General features: G+C 39.4%; 1 protein-coding gene across 2 annotated transcripts in view; it reads left to right on the top strand.

The window, feature by feature from the left end:
* osbpl2b (oxysterol binding protein-like 2b) overlaps positions 1–25,418 on the top strand; it is a 74,033-nt gene that overhangs the window by 16,218 nt on the left and 32,397 nt on the right. The window contains exons 1-2 of one of the 2 annotated variants that reach the window (XM_078418707.1): positions 6,327–6,476; positions 24,723–24,873. In XM_078418707.1, the coding sequence (XP_078274833.1) occupies positions 24,837–24,873 (37 nt within the window). In that variant the 5' untranslated portion in view covers positions 6,327–6,476; positions 24,723–24,836. Of the gene's footprint in view, positions 1–6,326; positions 6,477–24,722; positions 24,874–25,418 lie in introns of those variants that run through there. The other variant, XM_078418706.1, reaches the window with a different exon arrangement.

Here is a 25,418-nt window from a genome sequence, read left to right as displayed (position 1 = left end):
CTCCCTTCCTAGTTCTCCCTCCATCTTCCCGTCTCCACCTGAAAAGTAAGGTTGGTCCCATGGCTTGGAGGTAATGGAGCTTGCACTATTTTTTTCCTTCATTTTAAATCTTATTTATCCTTGGAATATTACTGCTGAGGTGACCCGTTGTCTTGTCAAATACAATTTAATTGCACCGTTGACCCTGTGCCAACCTACATATGACAAATAAAAATTTATTATTATTATTATACTATGCCTCTAATGCAGGATTGTAGTTTGTGTAATCTGGATAGATAGATTTTATTAAATCTTTTGTGTTTGGATACTAATTTAGATTTGAGCCTTTTGGCTTGCCAAGTAACATCATAACTTTAATTTTCTTTGCAATATGTTCAGATTTCATTTGGGTGACTGGCAGGAATTTAAGCTATTTTAATAGCATTCAAATACAGAAAATGGCATTTTGCTGGTCGGCCCACCCTCTATTGTGTATAACTTGCTTGTCTTCATGTAGAAAGTAGCACAACTTGTTAATCTGCATTCTAGGCCATTTCTGTGTCAGATTCCATGACCCATCATTTAATTTTAATATTGCTGGTTAACATAGTAATCTTCAAATTTGCCTTCTGTTGTAAATACAGATGTTGATTTGGAAATTTAGATGAAAGATAGATAAACACCTGTAACCTTCACCATTCCAAATAAAATGGTGGGCATGGATATGTAAATGTTGAAGCATTTAGAAAGAATAATTTGCTTTAAAATTACCCTTTATACAGCTGCTCTGACAAAAACAATATTACGGTAACCCTACCAATTAAAAAAAAACAACCTATTTGGATTATGTTCTCAAGTTGCAGTTACCTAGGCTTGATTGCACACCGTTCGCTTCAGTTAAGGTTGCCAGCGATGTATTCAAACAATAATGGATGAATTTTGGGGTGAAATTATATGCCTTACTGTATGATGCAGGCACCCAAAAGAAGCAAATGTTCTGTGAAGGAAATTGTCTGCTGTGACTGTAGCATTCATTGAAATTAGTTTAAATAGGAAAAATACAGTACCTGCCACATTTTTTCATGAGCTCAGAATTGTTGTTATACAGAAGGAGGCCATTTGACCAATCATAACAAAGCAAATCCATTAAATATGTACCCCCAATCTTTTCCTTTAACTCTGTAAATTAATTTCTCTGAAGTACTCGCTCAATCAATTATTTTACAAAGTTTTCACTTCCCCAACAGAGGCAGTAAGTTTTAAATCATAACTATTCTCTGAATAGAATCAGCTTGTTGTTTGTGTATTCCCTTTGTATTCTAAATGTGCATTCTGGTTCTTGAATCATCAGATTACAGGAACAGACTTTCTCTATTTGGAACACAAGAAATAGAAACAGACATAAGCCATGCGGCCTTCATGCTTACTCTTCAATAAGATCGTAGTTGATTTTTTTTTTAACCTTGGCATAACTGGCATGACTTCTGAATTGCCTGAAATTCTATTGGTCTCTGTCTTGAATATACCCAATGATTTCACTTCCATAGCTGTCTTGAGTAGAGTTATTCAAATATTCTCTGGATGAAGACATTTTTTTGTATCTGTTCTGAATGGCTAGTTGCCCATTTTGAGACTCTAACCACTGGTTGCAAATGTCCCAGCTGGAGAAACATCATCAGTGCAATTGCTGTCAATACCAGTAAGAATGTAGTAGGTTCATCTCTTATTGTAAATCTTAAGTGCATTCAGCTTAATCTCGTCTCATTTAACAATCCCATCGTCCCCACAAATTTATCTGGTGAACCTGTGTTGCCGTTTACCCCTCCTCCCCCCTCCTTTATTGTTCCTTGAGTAGAAAGACTAGTCTTTCACATAACATTCCAGGTGCATCTTGCCAAGCCCTTTTATAATTGTAGTAAGGTATATTTCACTTTAGTGCACAAATCTTTTGATAGCGATCAACATATCTTCCTAATTGCTTGTGCTAGCTGCACCTTAACGTTCAGTGATTTTTGTATTTTTTTTTTTTTTAACATCAATAATCAATTTTCAATGCATTACCTTTTTCTTACCAGGGCACACTAAGTACCAAGATGTATTAACTCTCCAAACCAGTCACATATTTGTATGCTTCTGTAATATATCCTGTCAATATTCTTTTGCTCCAAGGAAAACAACCATATCTTCTTTGTTTTAACCTTTTTATTGCAGGAATCCCTTCTATGTGGAACCATTTCAGTAAATCTTTGCTACATCTTTCCTTGATCTTTCACATCCTAAAGTTAGGTGAATAAAACTGGATGCAGTTTGCTAGTTATGTCCTAATTACACTTTCAAACTAGTTCCAGAGCCCCGACTGCAGGGGGCAAATTTGACCCGCCAATCGGCAGCGGAAGTCCTGATGAGATTGGGATCGGCCGAGACGCCACATTTTTTGGGGGGACTTCAGGAGGGAGATTTCAAATGCGCTCATAATGTTGTCCAGATTAAAAGAGGTGCTGAACCATCAGTGGTCAGAAAATTGGTGGTGGACCTATATTTAAAAAAATCCACATTGAATTTAAGGATGTAACTTGACAACTTTTTGTTTACTGAAACAAAGCAATTTGCACTTGTGAACTATGAATTTGATTTCAGTGAGTAGCATGGCATTCACTGTTCTCGCAGCCTGTACGACGGACGCTTTCCCTTTTTTGATGTTCATTGCCTTCAAGTATTAGAGAATTCCTGACTTCCAATAATAAATTAGAGTGCAAACCAAACATTTGAACATAAAAGTTAATATTGAAACAGGCATAAAATTAAAACGTTTTTATGCTAAAATTTATTACATTTAGAAAATTGGCTGTAAAGGGATTGCATTCCACATGCATGAAATTCATTTTAGTGGGATCTTGGGTTTGCTGAGCAACAATGGAAAAATTTAGTTGACTACCTTGACTGCTTTGCAACAAAGATTGACATGATGGAGGTCACTGCATTGGGAACAGCTAAATTTCTTGATGGTTTATTGATTTTCTTTTTTCTATGACTCCACTGAAGATTGCTGCATAATGGCGCCGTCTGTGTAGAAGGGCTGAATAAGTGACAGCAACTTTTGTGATTTCCATATAAAACCATGCATGTACAAAACCCTCACACAAATTTGGATATCGGTCACACTGGCTTGAGGTTTCAATACAATTGTGAAATTGGAACTCCAATTGTTACTCATTCTTAAACTGGCCTCTCAAATTTTCGTATTGTTCCCCCCATCCCAAGTCAATGTTGTTGGTGTGCACTGAGGGGAAAAGAACTGATTGAGTACTGGCTCTTGAGATCCATCTATTTAGTTATTAATTTTCCAGAATTTGGCCATCACAGGGAAGATCAGATTTACTAGCTATTTAATTTAATAGTCTTTTTTGCAAAGGAAGCTGCTTAACTTAAAATTTTAGTAAAATATTATGTACCATTAAATCAGTTTTGCAAAAGAAAAATTTGAAATCTGCACATTTGTGTTTGGTCAAATAAACAAAACCTAATACTGTTGGTCATGGTTTTAGTACTTTGCAATGACTTGATTTTGGGTAACGAAATTTAACTTGTCAGGTTTGGAAACATGAGCCAGTTTAATAGCTTGTGATTCGGATCAGGGTTCCAAGATTGTCCTTGCTGAAACAGAAACCCGATTGCTTTTTTGTTATGTATTCTCACTGGTGTATACCTGAGCTTGTGTTACTTTCCTAGTGCAAGAATTAGCTGATGCAGACCATTTTGGGGGATATTTCCAATTGCAAGCAAACATAGTGGACAAATTAAGAGTTTTTTTGTTTGAATTGTAGATTTGACCATATGGTAGGCATACATGCTGCAAAATTATGATTGAAGCATCTTAAAATATATTCAGTTTCTCACTGCAATCTCATCGTTGGTATAAAAAAAGTGTAAGTTGCGAGTTGTTGTATACAACTTTTTATATTGATCATCATGATGTGGATGTTCATTATCCTGCTGATGTTGCCACTTGTTCTGCCTAGAAGAAAGGGTGGAAAACCTTTATTAATAGTGGCGGGACTGTTTCGTCACTGTAACTTTGGTCACTGGAGTGAGCAGGATGGGAAAGGAATGTTGTTACAGTTTATTATCTCCAGAAAAATCTTATGCAGTTGGCCACTTCTGATCTTCTACATTGCCCTTTCAGGCAGATGAATTCTGTTATAGTATCTTGGTGAGGAGTTAGAACAGAATGGTGAATGAGCATGTTTGAACTTCTCAATTTCATTGAAATCAACAAATTGACAAAGGATGCATTGACAGCATTTGAGGAACTATCTTTTACTTAATCTGGATTTTACAAGCAAAACGTCTATTTACAGAATGAAGCCATAGTGAATTTAGTCTGAAATGATTGATGACATGGAGAGGACTTTCTTTGGAGCACAAATAATTGGGAGAGAATTTTACTTTAGAGATACAGTACAGAAACAGCCCCTTCGTCCTACTGAGTCCGCGCTGACCAGCGATCACCCTGTACACTAACACTATCTTACAAATTAGGGTAATTCTACAATTTTTACCAAAGCCAATTAACCTACAAATCTGTACATCTTTGGAGTGTGGGAGAAAACTAGGGCACCTGGAGAAAACCCATGCAGTCGCAGGGAGAACATACAAGCTAGTACAGACAACAGCATAGTCGGGATCAAACCCGGGTCTCCGGTGCTGTAAGGCAGCAGCTCTATCATTGTGCCGCCCTGGTCATATAAAGGTGTATAAAATCACGAGGATCATAGATGAGCTAGATGGTCAGTCTTTTTCCCAGTATAGGAGAGTCTAAAACTAGAGGAAATTAAACTGAGGGAGAAAAGATATAAAAGGATCTAAGGGACAACCTTTTCACACAGGTGGGTAGATGGAGTGAGTTGCCAGAGGAAGCTGTACAAATGAGTTGCAATACTATTACAATGTTTAAAAGACATCGAGACAGGTATATGGATCAGAAAGGATTTGAGGGATATGAGTGAAACGTTTGCAAATGGGACTGGCACGGATAGACATCTTGGTGGACGAACTTGGCCTAAGGCCTGGTTCTGTGCTTAATAACTCAATGACTCTACAACGTTGGTTACAATACAGCAATAGTAACTTTTATTTTGCTTATGTGGGTGGAAGTTCATTAACATCACTATTGTATACCATTAAATGTATACTGTAATCGCTTCAAATTAAAATGATGTATTTAAATTTTTGCATTCCTTGAACAATACATTATTTCAATCCACTTTTTTAGCGCAGCTGTTTGATCTGATCTTCAAGAGGTTATTAAAGAATATATATTTATGTAGCCAAATTTGTATATACAATATATATCCCGATTTGAAGTACATAAAGATAGAATAATGAAAAATAAATAATTGTTAGTTTATAAAAAATATACAAAAATAAGGAAATTGTCAGGTCTGAAGGTATAACTTTGAGAGGGGAAAGATTTTGACAGAAACAACTTTTTCCGCATGGAGGGTGGTGGGTACATGGAATGAGCTGCCAGAGGAAACTGTTTACAATGTTTAAAAGAAATTTGTACTGGTACATGTATAGAAAATATTTAGTCGAATATGATCTATCCAATTGCAGGCAAATGGAACTAACACAGATAGACATTTTGGTTGGCATTATTGAGCTGGGCTGAAGGGCCTGTGTCTGTGGTGCATAATTATCTCTGGTAGGTGACAATCTATTAACAAACACTTGCTGTGTATTGGACTGCTAATCTCCTGAAAATATAAAAATGTAAATCAATGTCCATTTGCATTTACAGATATATTTGAATACACATTTGCAATGAAACACAACATTTCAACAAACTTTGAGAGGAGTTTTATTTTCTTAACTGGTAAATTTTCTTTTAAAATGACTGATCAGTTTTGCTTTGATAAACCATGTTATTTAATCTTTTAAAAACAATGTTCTGCCCCCTTAAACAATAAATACCTTTGTCAGTTTCCATCCCTGGCCTTTGTGTGATTCATTTCTGACTTTCTTTTATGGAACACCTCTATTGCTATCTCAGTATTTTAGCAACAATCTGAACCTTTAATTTATCACCTTTTTCCCCTCTCTGTTCCCAGACAGAGAAGCTCACTGTATACTTGAGGAAGAGCTTCTTATTGGCCACATTTCTTGCCATCAAGATTATTACTTGAGTTCAAAATTTTAGTTCATTTAAACCTCTTCTATATTCAACTCCTGTTTTGTTTAGTTTAGAGATACAGCGAGGAAACAGGCCCTTCATCCCACCAAGTCCACACTGACCAGTGATCCCCACACATTAACCTACCCTACACGCACTAGGGGCAATTTACACATACACCAAGCCAATTAACCTACAGACCTGTACGTCTTTGGAATGTGGGAGGAAACCGAAGATATCGGAGAAAACCGACGGGGAGAACGTACAAACTCCGTACAGACAGCACCCGTAGTCGGGATCGAACCCAGGTCTCCGGCACTGCAAGGTAGCAACTCTACCGCTTCGCCACCGTGCCGCCCCTTTCTTTAACGGTCCCCATTATGGTCTTTTATTGTTATTTGTTGGCTTACATCATCAATTTTTATCATTTAGTATCTCTTGCATTCTACTCTTTCAAAGCCTTTTTTCTTTGTTCCTTCCACCTCCAACTGGCCACAAATTCCTATTTTAATTTTTTTAAATTTAGAACAGTTTTAATTTTTGAAACGTTTCGGTGCATCAAAAAAAATTTTTTTTGTTGTAAATCCTCTCGCATTGACAGAAGCTGAGATTCTATAACCCAGCCTTGCTTCCTGTCACACTCTGCCAGTCTGCTGCAGGTAGGACCGTACGTATATGTTAGCTGAGGCCGACTTGTGGCTGAGACCTTTACAATGAACATTCATGTCATTAATGTATATAACAAAGAGTCCCAGTACCAATCCCTGTGGTATATTTGTCACAAGCTTCCAATAAAAGCAACACACCACCCAGATAATTTTGGACCATATTTGAATTTGTCATTCTGGATCTCTTCGCACTAAATTTGCACTGACTGTCCCTGATCCAACCTCTGCCTTTCCAAGTGAATCATTATTACATCCTTATCTCCCTTAACCTTGCTACTTAGTTTTATGTTACCAACAAGCTTGGAAATAGCACATTTGATCTCCAAAACCAATTTAAATTATTCATTTGAGTTGATTAAAAGCTAGTTCAGGTTCTTGTACCATGATTGTTATTTGATATTTTCTTCGTCATTGAGGTGTTATATCAGTAAAGTGACCTTGTTATTATCTGGATAATGCTATTGTGATATAAATATAATGAGGAAGTATGCAAGATATTGCCTTTCAAATTACTTGGATACTTGGAGACGTGTTCTTTGCCCTCTTTGTAGGAGTCTGGAAATTTTGAACTCTGGATGATGGATAAAAGGCAAGAAAGTGGATCATTGTAGTGCTGTGTTTAGATACTGTATAATCTAATTTTATTTTACCTGGAGTAGATAGAGCTGGATATTCTTTCCTGGTGGTGAAGGTGTGGAATTCTCTGCCTCAGAAGGCCGTGGAGGCCAGTTCGTTGGATGCTTTCAAGAGAGAGCTGGATAGAGCTCTTAAGGATAGCGGAGTGAGGGGGTATGGGGAGAAGGCAGGAACGGGGTACTGATTGGGAGTGATCAGCCATGATCGCATTGAATGGCGGTGCTGGCTCGAAGGGCTGAATGACCTACTCCTGCACCTATTGTCTATTGTCTATTGCCGAGTTACTCCAGCATTTTGTGTCCTTTTGTGTATTAACCACCATCTGCATTCATTGTTTCTACATTTTGATTGCACCAGTGGGGCAATGTTCACAATATAGGGAGTATGAATAGCAGGTAGGGAAGGCTCTCTACACTTCTGTGGAAGAGAAAATAATTTGCATGTGCCTTGTGTTAGAGATTTTCTTGCACGTGGCATCCCCCTACTAACAAGCAGCAGTTGTTCCTTTGTGAGAACAGCTTGCTGCTGCCGATGTGCAGAATCCTTTTGCCCTTGGAGTAAAGTGAACTGCTTATCCATTGAATGCAGCAAACTGCTCACAAATGGAAGATCGATGCTCAGTGAGGACATGTAGCTACTCCCTGTTGGTCTATTGCTGTTATTTATAGCTTAGATTCTTCCATATGGTGAAGTATCTGCTTCCATCATCATTCCTGGCAGTGAGTTTCAGGCACCCACAACTCTGCGTGTAAACAAAGTTGCCCTGCACGTTGCTTTTAAACTTTCTGCCTCTGACCTTAAAGTTGTGCTCTCTAGTGTGTGACCTGTCAACCCTAGGAAAAAGGTTTTGACTGTCTATTCTATCTGCCTCTCATAATTTAATATACTTCTAACAGGCCTCTCCTCAACATCTGCATCAAAGAAACCTCTCCTTATGGCTCATGCCCTCTAATCCAGACAGCATTCTGGTAAACCTTGTCTCCACCCTGTCCAAAACACACACATCCTTCCTGTATTATACTCAATGCCCTGACTTACGAAGGCAAATACACCACAAACCTTCTTTACCACTCTATGTACTTGTGTTGTTACTTTTGGGGAGCTACAGACTTGGACCCCAAGATCCCTCTATGTCATTGCTGTTAAAGGTCTTGCCATGCATACTTTCCCTTTGCATTCAACCTACCAAAGTGCAACATCTCACACTTGCTCGGATGAAAATCTATTTGCCATTTCTGTGCCTATGCTATTACTACAGAGAAGGTGCTTGGGAAGCTTGGGAAGATGTTTGGATGGCATGGTGGCATAGCAGTAGAGCTACTGCCTTACAGCGCCAGAGAACCTGGTTCGATCCTGACTACGGGTGTTTGTCTGTAGGATTTGTACGTTCTCCCTGTGACCTGCGTGGGTTTTCTCCGAGATCTTCGGTTTCCTCCCACACTCCAAAGACATACAGGTTTGTAGGATAATTAGCTTGGTGTAAATGGAAAATTATCACTAGTGTGTGTAGGATAGTGTTAAAGTGTGGCGATCGCTGGTCGGTACGGACTCGGTTGGTCGAAAGGCCTATTTCCACGCTGTATCTCTAAACTAAACTAAACAAACTAAACTGAAAGGTCCGAAGGTGGATACACCACCTGGACCAGATGGACTACACCCCAGGGTTCTGAAAAAGGTAGCTTTAGAGATGTGGAGTAGTTAGTCATGATCGTTCAAGAATCGCCAGATTCGGGAGTGGTAGAGAACTGTAAAATTGAAAATATTACTCTGCTGTTCAAGAAGAGAGTGAAGCAAAAGAGGGGAAACTTTAGCCTGACTTCAGTGGTTGGTAAGATTTTTGAGTCCATTATAAAGGATGAGGTTTCCCCAATACTTAGCATATGATAAAATGTGCCAAAGTCAGCATGGTTTTGTGAAGGGGAGATCTTGCCTGACAAATCTGATGGAATTCTTTGAGAGAGTAAATAGTAGGATAAACAAAGGAGAGTCAGTAGATGTTGTTTAGCTGGATTTCCAGAAAGCCTTTGATAAGGCGCCGCATGTGAGGCTGCTAAAGAAGATGAGAGCCCATGGCATTGGAGGGAAGGTACTAGCATGGATAGAAGTTGGCTGAATGGCAGAAGGCAAAGAGTGAGGATTACTAAAATCCATGTGGACAACATCCACTGCTCTATCCTCATCAATCACTTCTGTCATCTCATCAGAAAACTCGATTGATTTTTTAGGATGCAGTGCCCATAATGTTTGGGACAAATACCCATCATTTATTTATTTGCCTCTGTATTCCACAATTTGAGATTTGTACAGGTGCTCCTCAGCTTACGATGGGGTTCCGTTCTGAGAAACCCATCGCAAACCGAAAATATTGTAAGTCGAAATGTATTTAATACACCTTTTCACATGGCTGGAAGCGAGCTGTGGCTCGCTACGGGTTGCTGCCGTTTCCACCATCGCAAAGTCGAAATATCGCAAGTCGAAGCATCGTATACAGGGGAGCATCTGTAATAGAAAAAAATCACATGTGGTTAAAGTGCACATTGTCAAATTTTAATAAAAGCCATTTTTATACATTTTGGTTTCACCATGTAGAAATTACAGCAGTGTTTATACATAGTCTCCCCCATTTCAGGGCACCATAATGTTTGGGACACAGCAATGTCATGTAAATGAAAGTAATGTTGCTTAGTATTTTGTTGCATATCCGTTGCATGCAAAGACTGCTTAGAGTCTGCGATTCATGGACATCAGTTGCTGGGTGTTTTCTCCAGTGATGCTCTGCCAGACCTGTGTTGCAGCCATCTTTAGCTTATGCTTGTTTTGGGGGCTAGTACCCTTCAGTTTTCTCTTCAGCACATAAAAGACATGCTCAATTGGGTTCAGATCGGGTGATTGACTTGGCCGCTCAAGAATTGACCATTTTTAGCTTTGAAAAACTCCTTTGTTGCTTTAGCAGTATGTTTGGGATCATTGTCTTTCTGTAGAAAGAACCGCCGACCAATGAGTTTTGAGGCATTTGTTTGAACTTGAGCAGATAGGATATGTCTACACACTTCAGAATTCATTATGCTACTACCATCAGCAGTTGTATCATCAATGAAGATAAGTGAGCCAGTACCTTCAGCAGCCATACATGCCAGGCCATAACACCCCCACCACTGTGTTTCACAGATGAGGTGGTATGCTTTGGATCTTGGGCAGTTCCTTCCCTCCTCCATACTTTGCTCTTGCCATCACTCTGACATAAGTTCATATTCGTCTCATCTGTCCACAAGACCTTTTTCCAGAACTCTGGTTACTCTTTTAAGTACTTCTTGGCAAACTGTAGCCCGGCCATCCTATTTTTGCGGCTAACCAGTGGTTTGCATCTTGCAGTGTAGCCTCTGTATTTCTGTTCATGAAGTCTTCTGCGGACAGTGGTCATTGACAAATCCATTCCTGAAGAGTGTTTCTGATCTGTCGGATAGGTGTTTGGGGATTTTTCTGTATGCAAGAGAGAGTTCTGTCATCAGCTGTGGAGGTCTTCCTTGGCCTGCCAGTCACCTTGCGATTAGTAAGCTCACCAGTGCTCTCTTTCTTAATGATCATATCATATCATATCATATCATATATATACAGCCGGAAACAGGCCTTTTCGGCCCACCAAGTCCGTGCCGCCCAGCGATCCCCGCACATTAACACTATCCTACACCCACTAGGGACAATTTTTACATTTACCCAGCCAATTAACCTACATACCTGTACGTCTTTGGAGTGTGGGAGGAAACCGAAGATCTCGGAGAAAACCCACGCAGGTCACGGGGAGAACGTACAAACTCCTTACAGTGCAGCACCCGTAGTCAGGATCGAACCTGAGTCTCCGGCGCTGCATTCGCTGTAAAGCAGCAACTCTACCGCTGCGCTACCGTGCCGCCAAACAGTTGATTTTGGTAAGCTTAAGGTTTGGCTTACCAGTTTCTAACAGTTTTAGTCTTGTTTCTCAGTCTCATAATGGCTTATTTGACTTTCATTGGCACAACTTTGGTCCTCATGTTGATAAACAGCAATAAAAGTTTCCAAAGGTGATGGAAAGACTGGAGGAAAGACAAGGTGCTGAGAGCTCTCTTATACCTGCGTTAAGGAGGCAATTAAGCACACCTGAACAATTACCAACTCCTGTGAAGCCATGTGTCCCAAACATTATGGTGCCTTGAAATGGGGGGACTATGTATAAACACAGCTGTAATTTCTACATGGTGAAACCAAAATGTATAAAAATGGCCTTTAATAAAATCTGACTGTGCACTTTAACCACATGATTTTTGTCTATTACAAATCTCAAATTGTGGAGTACAGAGGCAAATAAATAAATGATGGGTCTTTGTCCCAAACATTATGGAGGGCACTGTATGACCTGCTGCGGGCAAAGCCATGCCAAATGTCCCTAATTATTCCATTCGCTTTGCAATCCTCTCCCGAAGAATTCTCTCAAATAACTTCAGGGGTAGTCCAATATGCAGAGGAGATAGGAGATATGAAATAATTCATTTTTAGTGCAATTTTTCTAGAAAAATACTTGAGAAGAATACACTTAAATTGCTGGCAAAATGTGATCCTGATCTCGTATGCCGAATAAATTCTCTACCTTTTTTAAAAAATATAAGGCACTTAAACTACATCTAAAGATCATCAAATTTAGTTTAGGTTATTCATTTTGGTAGGAAGAATAGTAAAGTTAGAATATGCTTAAATTGAGGGAGTCTACAGAATGTTGTGGTACAGAGTGATCTGGATGTTCTCGTACATAAAACATAATGTTAGCATGCAGGAACAGCATGTTATCAGGAAGGCAGATGGAATTTCTTCTGAGTCCGCTCACTTTATTCAATTAAAAGGTGTAGCAATGGGCACTCTCATGGGCCCCAACTATGCCTATCTTTTCAATAAATATGGAGTCTGAAGAAGGTTCCCGACGTGAACCGTCACTTATTCATGTTCTCCTGAGATGCTGCCTGACCCACTGAACTATTGAACATGCGTTGCTCCAAGTATACCCAAGCTCCACCCCCCAACTCTTTCTTTGCTACAAGCATTGGGGCTGCCTCCTGCAGAACTTGCTGATTTAAGCACCAACTTCCACACTGCCCTCATTTATTTGGACTATCTGATACCTCACCCCTTTCCTGATCTGTGTTTCTATTTTACGGGACAGACTATCCACTGACATTTATTACAAATTCACTGACACCCACAGCGGCCTTGTTTACATCTACCTTGAATTTTGCAAGGACATCTTCCCTTGCTCATAGCTTCTTTGTCTCTGCTGCATCTGCTCTCAAGGTGAGGTGCTCCAGTCTAGGACATCTGAGATGTCCACTTACTCCAGTAAGCCTGGTCTCTTCTCCCCATACCTCCTTGCCTCCATTGTGGATGATATCATTTCCTATGTCTCGTCTATTTCCCACAAATTTTCTTGCACCCCCCCCCCCCCTTCTCTAGACAGAGCAGGGATATAATTCTCTTGGTCCTTGTTTTTCACCCCATAAGTCTCAGAACCCAGACATCATTCTCCAATGTTTCTGCCTCCTTTAAAATGGTCCAGCTATCAGTCACATCTTCCTGTCCCTATCCCTTTCCACTTTCTCCAGAGACCACTCTCGCTGCAATCCCTGGGTTCACTCACCCAACCATTCCAACTTTCTCTACTCCACTCCATCAGTCTGGAGAAGGATCCCGATGCTGTCTTTTGATTTCCCTCCACATGCTGCCTGGCCTGCTGATTTCCTCCAGCACTTTTTTCCTCTTGATTTTGGCATTTGCAATCTCTTGTGTCTCTGGACAAATGGAATATTAGACTTCATTATAATGGGAGCAGAGTAGGAAAATAGTAATTTCTCTTTCAACAACTCTTATTAGGACATTGACCAGAGCATGCCTTAACTACAGTGTGCCATTCTGGATGCCTCAGTTCAAGAGGAAGAGCCCCATTTAGGAATCTGGTTTGAAAGACTCAATTGATTACTGCAAAGCAGGCTCCGTATGAGGAGTGATTTTGCCTGCACTCGTGGGAATTTGAAGAATGTGGGATGTTAATTTTTGTGAAGGGTCTTGACAAGATGAATGCTAAGAGGATGTTTAGACGTAGGAGAACCCGAGTAGGAAATATAATTTCAGAGTAAATAGCTGCCCACTTGAGGTTGAATAGACATTTCATGCCTCATAGGGTTAGAAAAGTAGAAAATAGGTACAGGAGGAGGCCATTTGGCCCTTTGAGCCAGCACTGCCATTCATTGTGATCATGGCTGATCATCCACAATCAGTAACCTGATATCCCTTGATTCCACTAGCCCCTAGAGCTCTATCTAACTCTATTTTAGATTAATCCAGTGAATTGGCTTCCACTGCCTTCAGAGAATTCCACAAATTCACAACTCACTTCAGTTTTAAATGGCCTCCCTTTTATTCTTAGACTGTGGCCCCTGGTTCTGGACTCCCCAAACATTGGGAACATTTTTCATGCATCTAGCTTGTCCAGTCCTTTTTATAATTTTATACGTTTCTATAAGATCCCCTCTCATCCTTGTAAATTCCAGTGAATACAAGCCCAGTTTTTCCAATCTTTCCTCATATGACAGTCCCGCCATCCCGGCAATTATCCTTGTGAACTTATGTTGCACTGCCTCAATAGCAAGGATGTTCCTTCCTCAAATTAGGAGACCAAAACTGCACACAATACTCCAGATGTGGTCTCACCAGGGCCCTATACAACTGCAGAAGGACCTCTTTACTCTTGTATTCAAATCCTCTCGTTGCCAATAACGAGATAGCTTTCTTCACTGCCTGCTGTACCTGCATGTTTACTTTCAGTGACTGGTGTACAAGGACACCCAGGTCGTGTTGCACTTCCCTTTTACCTAATCTGACACCATTGATATAATAGACACAAAATGCTGGAGTAACTCAGTGGGTCAGGCAGCATCTCTGGAGAGAAGGAATGGGTGACGTTTCGGGTCATTCTGAAGAAGGGTCACCCATTCCTTCTCTCCAGAGATGCTGGCTGACCCGCTGAGTTACTCCAGCATTTTGAGTCTACCTTCGATTTAAACCAGCATCTGCAGTTTTCTTTCCTACACCATTGAGATAATCTGCCTCCTTGTTTTTGGCGCCAAAGTGGATAACCTCACATTTATCTACATTATAATGCATCTGCCCACTCACTCAACCTGTCCAAGTCACCCTGCAACCTCCTTGCAGTACACACTGCCATCCAGCTTTGTGTCATCTGCAAATTTGCTAGTGTTACTTTTAATTCCATCATCCAAATCATAAATATTTATTGTAAATAGTTGTAAATCTTTTGGAATTCCCAGAAAATTCTGGAGACTGAATTCTTGAATGTATTTGGTCTGAGATCCTGCACTCCATGCAGTCCTATATTACCCACCCTTTCCCTATAAACATTGGCCCTCAAGTCCTGTTAACATCCTCCTAAATCTTCTCTGTACTCTTACCTGCTGGATGACAACCTTCCTACAGCAGGGTGACTGACACTGAACACAGAACCAAATGTGTCCTCAGTAATGTGTTGTACAACTGGAACATAACATCCCAATTTCTATACTCAATATCCTGACTGATGAAGGCCAATGTACCGAAAGCCGCCTGACCACCCTATCTAGCTGTGACATTTCCAGAAGGCATTCATTGGAGTCCCACATTAAAAGCTATTGCCCATGGTAAGAGACCTTGGGTAATAACGAGGCAATAATATTAGGGTGGGGAGAGAATTGTCCAACAGAAAACAGAGTATTATCTCATGCTATGTTTAAGTGTTTCGCTGTGGAAATCTTTGACCTGCTGTGAAATGAATGAATGAATGGAATGAATGAATGAACGAACAAACCGATTCTTACTACTTACCACTGACCCCAATTACAAAGGAATTACATATAAATACTTTAAGACTCATTGAACTTTTTGTGACTGTGGAGTATGACCATTTGGTTAATGAAACATTGTACATGTTAACCTACTGAAAAATGATCTTGCATTTTCTGGAATTTTCCATTGGTCAGAAATAAAAACACAGGCGTTGGATGTATAGAGCAAGATGGAATGCATCTGCAGAGAGAGAGAGAAATGTAGTTAACAATTCCATGTCAATTTTGGTCATCTTTGTATGTTTCAGTAGGACCATTATTTCTTTTGGGTGGAATTTTAACTCTTAGTTGTGGAACATTGCGGGAATGACTGTGTGAAAGAAAATACTTGCCTGGAGAGGAAAGTGCACGATCCACTATATCCCAGGCATGCCTGTGTAAGGTTTGCATCTTCAGATATATCTAGTTGTTCTGGCATTTTGTGTTATTGCTGTATTCACTTTTTCATGGGCAGTTAAGCTGGTTGGTTTTTAATCCTTGTGAATAATTTTCTGACTTTGTCAAAATCAAAACATTTTGAAAAGTTCCTCTTTAGTCTTTAATTTTTACTCCAGATTTTTATCTGCATTACTGACTGAACATTTTGTGAAACATAGAATAAAATGATCCACTAAACATTTGATCCTGCATTCCCATGCATCATGTCTTGGAAGAATAGTGTAGGATAAATATGCATTTTGCGATCCGCCCTTGGAAGCGCTCACAGCTGTCAGAATGTGGAAGGAGTAGAAATTCAGCCTCCATCGTGAGTTAACCTGGCATATTTCTTGAATGATGCTTGAAATGGTTAGCAGGTCTGGAAGGGTCTCGACCCAAAACATCACCCATTCCTTCCCTCCAGAGATGCTGCCTGAGTTACTCCAGCTTTTTGTGCCTATCTTCGGTTTAAACCAGCATCTGCAGTTCCTTCCTACACTTAACATTTAATTAATGTTCTACTACTTATCTTGCATCAGAACTAACGATGTTGTAGAAAAATGTGAGGGTAGTAAAGAATAAAGGCAATACATATGGCAGGATGGAGAGCAAGAGAAAATTCTCTGGCTGAGAGAGGGTGATGAAATTGGATTGAAGGAGGTATAGGCAGAGGAAGCAGAGCAGATGAAAGAATGGGTCGACTGGGCTTGTTTTCACTGGAATTTAGAAGAATGAGGGGGATCTTATAGAAACAGATAAAATTCTTAAAGGATTGGACAGGCTAGATGCAGGAAAAATGTTCCCGATGCTGGAGGAGTCCAGAACCAGGGGTCACAGTTTAAGAATAAAGGGGGAGGCCATTTTGGACTGAGATGAGGAAAAACATTTTTTCACCCAGAGGGTTGTGAATCTGTGGAATTCCCTGCCACAAAAGGCAATGGAGGCCAATTCACTGGACGTTTTCAAGAGAGTTAGATTTAGCTCTTAGGGCTAAGGGAATCAAGGGATTTGGGGGGAAAAGCAGGAACGGAGTACTGATTTTAGTTGATCAGCCATGATCATATTGAATGGCTCGAAGGGCCGAATGGCCTACTCCATCCAGCACCTTTTTTCCCTATGTTTCTAGGACAGTGAGACAACAACAAGCACTGCTGGAAATGTGAGATACAGAAGCAGCAGTTGTTGGAATTGTGAAATGAAAGAATAAAGGAAAGGCCCAGCAGATCAGGCAAAATCTGTGGAGAGTAAAAAATCTGGTGGTTGACCTTTGGTGCTAACCATTTCAGTTTGAAGAAGGGTCTCGACCCGAAACGTCGCCCATTCCTTCTCTCCTGAGATGTTGCCTGACCTGCTGACAAACTCAGCATTTTGTGAATAAATACCTTCGATTTGTACCAGCATCTGCAGTTATTTTCTTACACTGGTGGTTGACCTTTCATCAGAAACCATCCAATTCTGATTTATAGAGTTGATTTTAAAAAAAATTGAAATTGGTGTGTACCCAGGGCTAGAGTTTGCCAAGATGGAAGTTGAAGCACTGTTCCTCAAACTAACATTGGTCTATTTGTATATAGTTTAAAAAGGCCAAAGCCAGAGGAGTCATCCTCTAAATTGGGTGCAGATTATGCCCTCCCTATCCATCCTACTCAGAGGGTGGCCCTTGCATGTGTATGGGTTTCATAGAAAATAGGTGCAGGAGTAGGCCATTTGGCCCTTTGAGCCATCATCAACATTCAATATGATCATGGCTGATCATCCAAAATCAGTACCCCGTTCCTGCTTTTTCCCCAAATCCCTTGATTCCGTTAGCCCTAAGAGCTATATCCAACTCTCTATTGAAAACATCCAGTGAATTGGCTTCCACTGCCTTCTGTGGCAGAACATTCCACAGATTCACAACACTCTGGGTGAAAATGTTTTTCTTCATTTCAGTCCTAAATGGCCTACCCCTTATTCTTAAACTGTGACCCCTGGTTCTAGACACTCCCAACATCGGAAACATTTTTCCTGCATCTAGCCTGTCCTTAAGAATTTTATATGTTTCTATAAGATCCCCTCTCATCCGTCTAAATTCCAGTGAATATAAGCCCAGTCGATCCATTCTTTCATCATATATCAGTCCTGCCATCCCAGGAACTAACCTGGTGAACCTACACTGCACTCCCTCAATAGCAAGAATGTCCGTCCTCAAATTAGGAGACCAAAACTGCACACAAGACTCCAGGGCCCTGTACAACTGCAGTAGGACCTCCTTGCTATTATACTCAAATCCTCTCGCTATAAAGGCCACATGTAATTTGCTTTCTTCATTGCCTGCTGTACATGCATGCTTGCATTCAGTGACTAATGTACAAGGACACTCCCAATCTCGTTGCACTTTTTCTTTTCCTAATCTGACACCATTCAGATAATAATCTGCGTTCTTGTATGGTTTTACGTAAAGGAAATCAAGTTTGACAAATTAATTAAAGTAGTTCTTTGATGATGGTGCCAGAATGGATATGGAAGTAATGGATGTGCGGCTTCAAAAAATGATTTCAATAAGATTCCATGTGGAAGGTTGCTAAACGAGGCTAGCTTTTATCACAGAGATTTGGGAATAAAAGTAACAAAGCCTTACTACAAATGTTCACAACATTGTGGAGAACATATGGAATTTTTGGCTTATTAAAGGAGAGTTATCATTGCTTTCGTGCAAGGTTCATGAGGCTGTTTCCCGGCTTATGAGAGGGTTGTATTATTAGGCTGAAACCATTGGACACACTTTTTGCTCTTTAGAATCCTGAGAGATGAATTCGGTAATCATGCCGATATCAACCAGAAATTAGTACATCAAATACACGTCATTGATTGTAATCATAATTGTGCCTCCTATTAATTGGTATCTTTGCCTCATTGCATAAGATGGTGGACTTGTGTGAGAAAGCAATTGCTGAGGGATGGTGTTGGAGAGAATGTTAGTAGCAAATGGTATAACAGCTTGTATGGTTGACGTCTGTAATATAAAGGAGCAGTCTTTTGTGGTGGTGTGCAGGTTACCGTGCTTTCACGGCAGGTTGTTCTAACCATGGTCTCATGCCAGGTTCTTCTAACCATAAATACACAGACACACAGACAGGGAGATGAGGCAGATGATTGGGGGGGGGGGGGGGGGGAATGATGACACAGACGAGGGAGACTGTTTTAAGTACTGACATTTTTCTATGGTGGTTGTTTAGCAAGCATTGGTAGTTCATTTGAGGCTTGTATTGAACCATGCGTCTTATTTTAGATATTGTCCTTTGTGCAAGCCATCCAAAAGCTGTCTCAAATGTCATTTTGTACAATTGCACTTTGTGGGGTTCAGTTTGGGCGTGAGTGCGAACATTTTTAGCACACCAAAAATGCACTATCCAGTTTCTAGACAATTTTGTACCAGTTGTATTTCAGTCCACTCCCACCTTCACTCCTCAAGTCATATACCTACTTCGGTGCATGTCCATAAAGGACTGTTGCTGGAGGAATGGAAATAATCAAGAATTAGCCCAGATGTTTCAGCAATGGCTACTTTTATCATTATCAAGGTATATGACTTGAGGAGTGAAGGTGGGAGTGGACTGAAATACAACTGGTACAAAATTGTCTAGAAACTGGATTCATTTTGTTCCAAAAGAGGTGAATGTGTTGTATGAACAACCTCCTTTCTGGAACTTCTGTAAAAAGCCTGCAAGATTTAGTGCATTGCAAGCAAATTTGTAATCTTGACAGGTCTCATTGGACTGTTGCTGGAGGAATGGAAATAATCAAGAATTAGCCCAGATGTTTCAGCAATGGCTACTTTTATCATTGCAGATAACTAGTTATGAATGGTGTTGTACCAAGAAATGTATATTAATGCCCTTTTAATTTTATAACCAATTTAAAAAAATGACAGTCTTCTGTGTGTTGTTGCCTGCAGTAAAACTTTTGAATAACATTCTCCAAAGCATGAGTCAGCATACTAGAAAGAGTACACCTGGTTGAGTGGGTGCTGCAACAACAACCACTGGTTCAACATCAACAAAACCAAGGAACTAATCATTGACTTCAGAAAGTGGAAGTCAGTTTTCATTTTAACATGCCTGTCTTGGGCCAAGCACATCAATATAATCACGAAGTAGGTGCACTAGCGCCTCTAAAGAAGTGTAAATAAATTTGACATGTTAATGAATATGCCAACAAACTTGTACAGATGCATTGTAGAAGATGCATTAGAAAGCAAGAGGCTCCAGAGAATGGCAAACTCTGCCTAGTCCATCACAGGCACAGCCCTCCCTATAATGTAAAAAAATTGCACTAGGCACTGCCTCAAAAGTCAGCTTCTATCGTCAAGGACCCCACATTCCGATCATGCCTCTTTTTGTTATGACCAACTGGCATGAGGTACAGAGGTCCCAACACTCCAAGTTCAGGAACAACTACTTTCTTATAGCCATCAGGTTCTTGAACCGACCTGCACAACCCAAATCTACCTCAGCAATGGAATAATATGGACCATCTCTTGTACTGCAATGGATTTATTCTCTTTTTTTCCCCAAATGTTTTTTTTAGTCTTTTACCTTCTGGTATAATTTATGAATACACCTGTGTTGGTGCTGCAAGCAATATTTTCATAGTACCTCTATCTCACCTAACCTGTGCATTTGATAATAAACCTGTGACGCAAGAGTCAGCAGATGCTGGAATCTTGGGCAAAAAATAAAGTGCCCAAACTTGTACTCAGTCCGCCAAGGCCTACTGGATCAGCCGGTTGCTAACCATTTTAACTTTCCTTTCCATTCTCATACTGACCTTTGTCCTGAGTCATCTCCATTGCTAGAGTCAGACCACATGCAAACTGGAGGAACACCTCTTCATATTCCGCTTGGGGTAGCTTACAATCCAACGGTATGAACATGGAATACTCCAATTTTACGTAACCTCAACAAACCCCCTGAATTTTCCAGTGCTTTCAGAAATTTAAAAATCCTTATGCTTTTAGCAGCAGCTTTGACTATAATAATGAACATCCTGAAAGACGTGCAATTAATATAAAAATACTATCAATGCATAAAGAATTACCATTGTTAATTTAATATGATATGTTACTGTATATTTTAAAGCAAATTAAATTAGATTGGTTTTCTAAGTTGGAGCATTAACCATATTAGATCAATAATATTTTGGAAAATTTTATGATAAAAAATCCAATTGCTGATGATGGACTTTATTCTTTTTAGGTTTTGCATAATTTAAAATTGTGATGCAGTTTTATTTTGGTGTTGTCTTTTCAGGTGTGTGTTGTCTTTATTTTTAATCAATGACCTCATGCACTCTATACTATTAATGATTAAAATGTGACTGAGTTTATAATTTTTTTATTTTCCCTGGTAAATTTATCCTTTAACTTTTTACCCCTCCCCTATGATTCCATTTCAGTTAACAATTGGTTCATTTGTTCACCTAGCCCTACCAGTCATTATTATCAGATAATTGCTATTTGCTTTCATTTCCTTATTTATTTTATCCAGGGAAGAAATAAAAAAGGTGCAAGGGAAGTTTAAAGCAGTTTTGAAATGTTTGGACATGGTGTGGTAGGAATGTAGTTGGAGGTGAAAACCAGAATGGGAAGTTTTCAACACGCCTGTCAAAAGGCACAAATAAAAAGGTGTGGCAATAATGGGAGCAGTTTATTGGAGTCCGATACTGATCAATTGAAATGCAAATATTACTTAGCAATTTTTAAAATTTTATTCTGGTTAAGAACTTTGTGTTAAGAATTTAGCATGCTGGGAATATGATTTCTCTTGTACTTATTGGAGCTGCCACATCCATTTGTATAGAGTTTTTAGCATAATCAAGAGCTTCCTAGGAAATTGAACATTAAGTCTGTGGAGATATTAAGGCTGGTAAACATGAATATTATTAAAGTTTTTAAAAAAACCTTTAGTTGGAAAAAGACACCACCTTTCATTTGCAGTACATTGCACAGAATGAATGCAATTTGTCTTTTTTGTTGCTCACAATATACGAATATGTTCTATTAGATATTTACAAATTTTACAAATAGAACTTAGTCTAAAAAAGAGTTCCAATTAAAATGTGAAAGTGATTATGTGATGGTGTATTCTAGAGTTCTCAGTAAGATGAGAAAATCAGGCCTCTGGTTCACTGAACAATCACCTAATCAGTATACTAAGTGCCAGTCGCTAGACTTTTGTTAATTGTTAGTGATTTCGTTATAATTTCACATATATCTGCTTCAAAATAAAGCAGAAGCACCACAGAAAATCACCATGAAACCCAACTATGTATATTGATTTATGCTCATCTCAAAATGCATGGTTGCATTTTTAATATTCTAAAGCACCTAATCAATGTCTAAAGTTTTAAATAGGTCTAATTCCTAATGGTCATGGAACAGGAGAATAAAAACTTATACTTAATTTAGTATTGATGCTTTCCCTTAGCCATTTAAAAAAAAGAGACATTGATTGGTATGCTAGCTTTCATTTTTCTTTCACAACATTCCAAAGCAATTTAAGCTAAATAAATACTTTGCAAGTGCTGATATTGCTGAAATCTAGGAGAAACAGCAGACAATTTGCATTTGGCAAATCCATAAAACATCAGCCATTTATTGCACTTGACAGTTAATATATTGTACAATTAATTGGTTCCTTTATAAAGTTGAGATCTTATCCTAAAAGCACATATTTTACCTTTGAGCACACAAAGCAACACTATATAAGCAAATGTCTTTGCTGTTTTACTCTATACCAGCGTTTCTCAACCTTTTTACCCTTGCAGAACCCTTGAAATAATTTTCATGTCTCAGGGAACCCCAACATAAAAATTATTATATATCTTTATTAATTTAAATGAAATAACAGGTTGCAGACTTTATTATAATATCGAAGAATTTTCCAAGAATATGTCGTACGTGTATAATAAAATATCGAATATGAAATTAAACACAAAAATTACTCAAATGTATTTACATATGATTAGCCTATTTATCACTATTTCTCGGAACCCCTAGAGATCTCTCGCGGAACCCTGGGGTTCCAGGGAACCCCTGTTGAGAAAGCTGCTCTATACAGTAGGTGGTTTATTGCAGGGTCGTTTTGCTATAAAGTGTGTCTCCCTGATGTGAATCGTATGCAACACATTTCATAATTTGGGGAGTACAATTTATATTACATGGCCGGGCTGAATCGATTATGACATGATTTTGAGCTAAAAATCACGTGTTAATTTGGAAATTTACAAACTAAAAAGAATAAAGTTGTTTTAGAAGGGTGGAATGGGGGGAAGTTGGGAAAGACAGCCTAGGGAAATAAAAGCAGTTCCATGTAACTGCCCTATTGTAATCAGGTACCATCCTCTCAAGAACACTCTGTCAGTTTCACAACAAATGTCCATTGAAATTAACGAGCAATTGCTCGTGTAAATACTCTTATTAATCCAAGTAACATACAGGCTTTAATATATTTATCAGTAACAAAAATAAACTTATGCTATTAGAAAGACTTATCTTTTTGAAAATTCTATAGGAAAAAATAACTTTTGTGATTCCGAAACTGGCCCCTAACCCCCCATCTGAAATAGGGTTTTGACCGAAACGTCAGCTATCCATGTTCTCCAGAGATGCTATCTGAGCCGCTGAGTTACTCCAGCACTGTGTCCCGCTTTGCAGCAATCGTTTTTATAACTTGATTTTCCCTAACACAAGGTTTCTCAGGAAAGCAACTACTGAGATATAGCAGAGCTATCTGTACTACATCCATGGATCAGTTGATAGGACATGTTCTTTCATAATCTTGCAATTTTGTCATTTCACTCTGAATGCGTCATCATTAAGATTCGGATGTGTTCATTTTGTAAAGGGGAAAATATCTGGATTGGCATTGGCAACCTTAAAAGTGACATTAGCAAATTTGAAGATGACACAAAGCCGGGTGGCAGTGTGAACTAAGAGGAGGATGCTATGAGGATGCAGGGTGACTTGACAGGTTGGGTGAGTGGGCAGATGCATGGCAGATGCAGTTTAATGTGGATAAATGCGAGGTTATCCACTTTGGTGACAAGAACAGGAAGGCAGATTATTATCTGAATGGTGTCAAGTTAGGAAAAGGGGAAGTATAACAAGATCTGGGTGTTCTTGTGCATTAGTCACTGAAAGTAAGCATGCAGGTACAGCAGGCAGTGAAGAAGGCTAATGGCATGTTGGCCTTCATAACAAGAGGAGTTGAGTATAGGAACAAAGAGGTCCTTCTGCAGTTGTACAGGGCTCTGGTGAGACCACACCTGGAGTATTGTGTGCAGCTTTGATGTCCAAATTTGAGGAAGGACATTCTTGCTATTGAGGGAGTGCAGCGTAGGTTCACGAGGTTAATTCCCGGGATGGCTGGGCTGTCATATGTTGAAAGAATGGAGCGACTCGGCTTGTACACACTAGAATTTAGAAGGATGAGAGGGGATCTTATTGAAACATAAGATTATTAAGGGATTGGACTCGCTTGAGGCAGGAAACATGTTCCCGATGTTGGGGGAAGAGCAGAACCAGGGACCACAGTTTAAGAATAAAGGGTAAGCCATTTAGAACGGAGATGAGGAAAAACTTTTTCACCCAGAGAGTTATGAATCTGTGGAATTCTCTGCCTCAGAAGGCAGTGGAGGCCGATTCTCTTTCAAGAGAGAGTTAGATGGAGCTCTTAAAGATAACTGAGTCAAGGGATACAGGGAGAAGGCATGAATGGGGTACTGATGTGGATGATCAGCCATGATCACAGTGAATGACGGTGCTGGCTCGAAGGGCCGAATGGCCTACTCCTGCATCTATTGTATCTGAGAATCAAATGATACAATATTTTAATGCAATGACAGGTGTGTAAAGTGCTTTTTAAATTGCTTTTCAATTATTTTTGGTTTTAGATATTTCGTGAACATCTAGGAAAATCAAGAAATATTATTCAATACCGTGACAAAGAAGAATAATGTACTGAAGTGCCTACATTGGAAACAAAGGAGTTTTTTTCCAAAGGGAGGATGAATAGTGAAGAAGAGTTTTATGATGCGGTCACAGGCAAGTATTTTAGTGATTTTTAGAACCAATACTTTCTTTAAAACTCCCAATCTATGTCTTTCAATGAATGGGAATTTAATAAAAAAGCTGCTGAAAGTTGTTCTTGCTTTAGCGAATGAAGGGATATGGATCGCGTTCTGGTTGTGGAGAGTAGTTTAATTTGGCATCGTTTGGCACAAACACTGGGTCGAAGGGCCTATTCCTGTGCCGTATTGTCCTATATTCTATGCATTGCTGCTTTTTTGAGATGCTGCTTACAAAAAGATTTGTAATGCCAATGGTTCTGATTTAACCATACGGACGTGTTGTAAAACTAGGTTTTGAAACCGTCCATGGAGATGTTGAGTATTCAATCTTGCTAGAAGTATTGATCACTTGGTAACCTTGAATATGCATATGAAAGACTATTTTAAAATAAGTGGCATAGTCATCAAGAGAAATATCCAAAATTATACTTGAGTGAATTTAATTTAATTTTATACTAAGTAAAATATTGCTCTCGAGGAGGTGCGTGTGTTTATATATAGGCAAACAAATATTTGTAC

The sequence above is a fragment of the Rhinoraja longicauda genome, chromosome 22, assembly GCF_053455715.1.
Source record: "Rhinoraja longicauda isolate Sanriku21f chromosome 22, sRhiLon1.1, whole genome shotgun sequence".
In the NCBI taxonomy this organism is placed as follows: domain Eukaryota; kingdom Metazoa; phylum Chordata; class Chondrichthyes; order Rajiformes; family Arhynchobatidae; genus Rhinoraja; species Rhinoraja longicauda.
The sequence above is the reverse complement of the archived record's forward strand: the minus strand, read 5'-3'. Positions and strand labels throughout refer to the sequence as shown.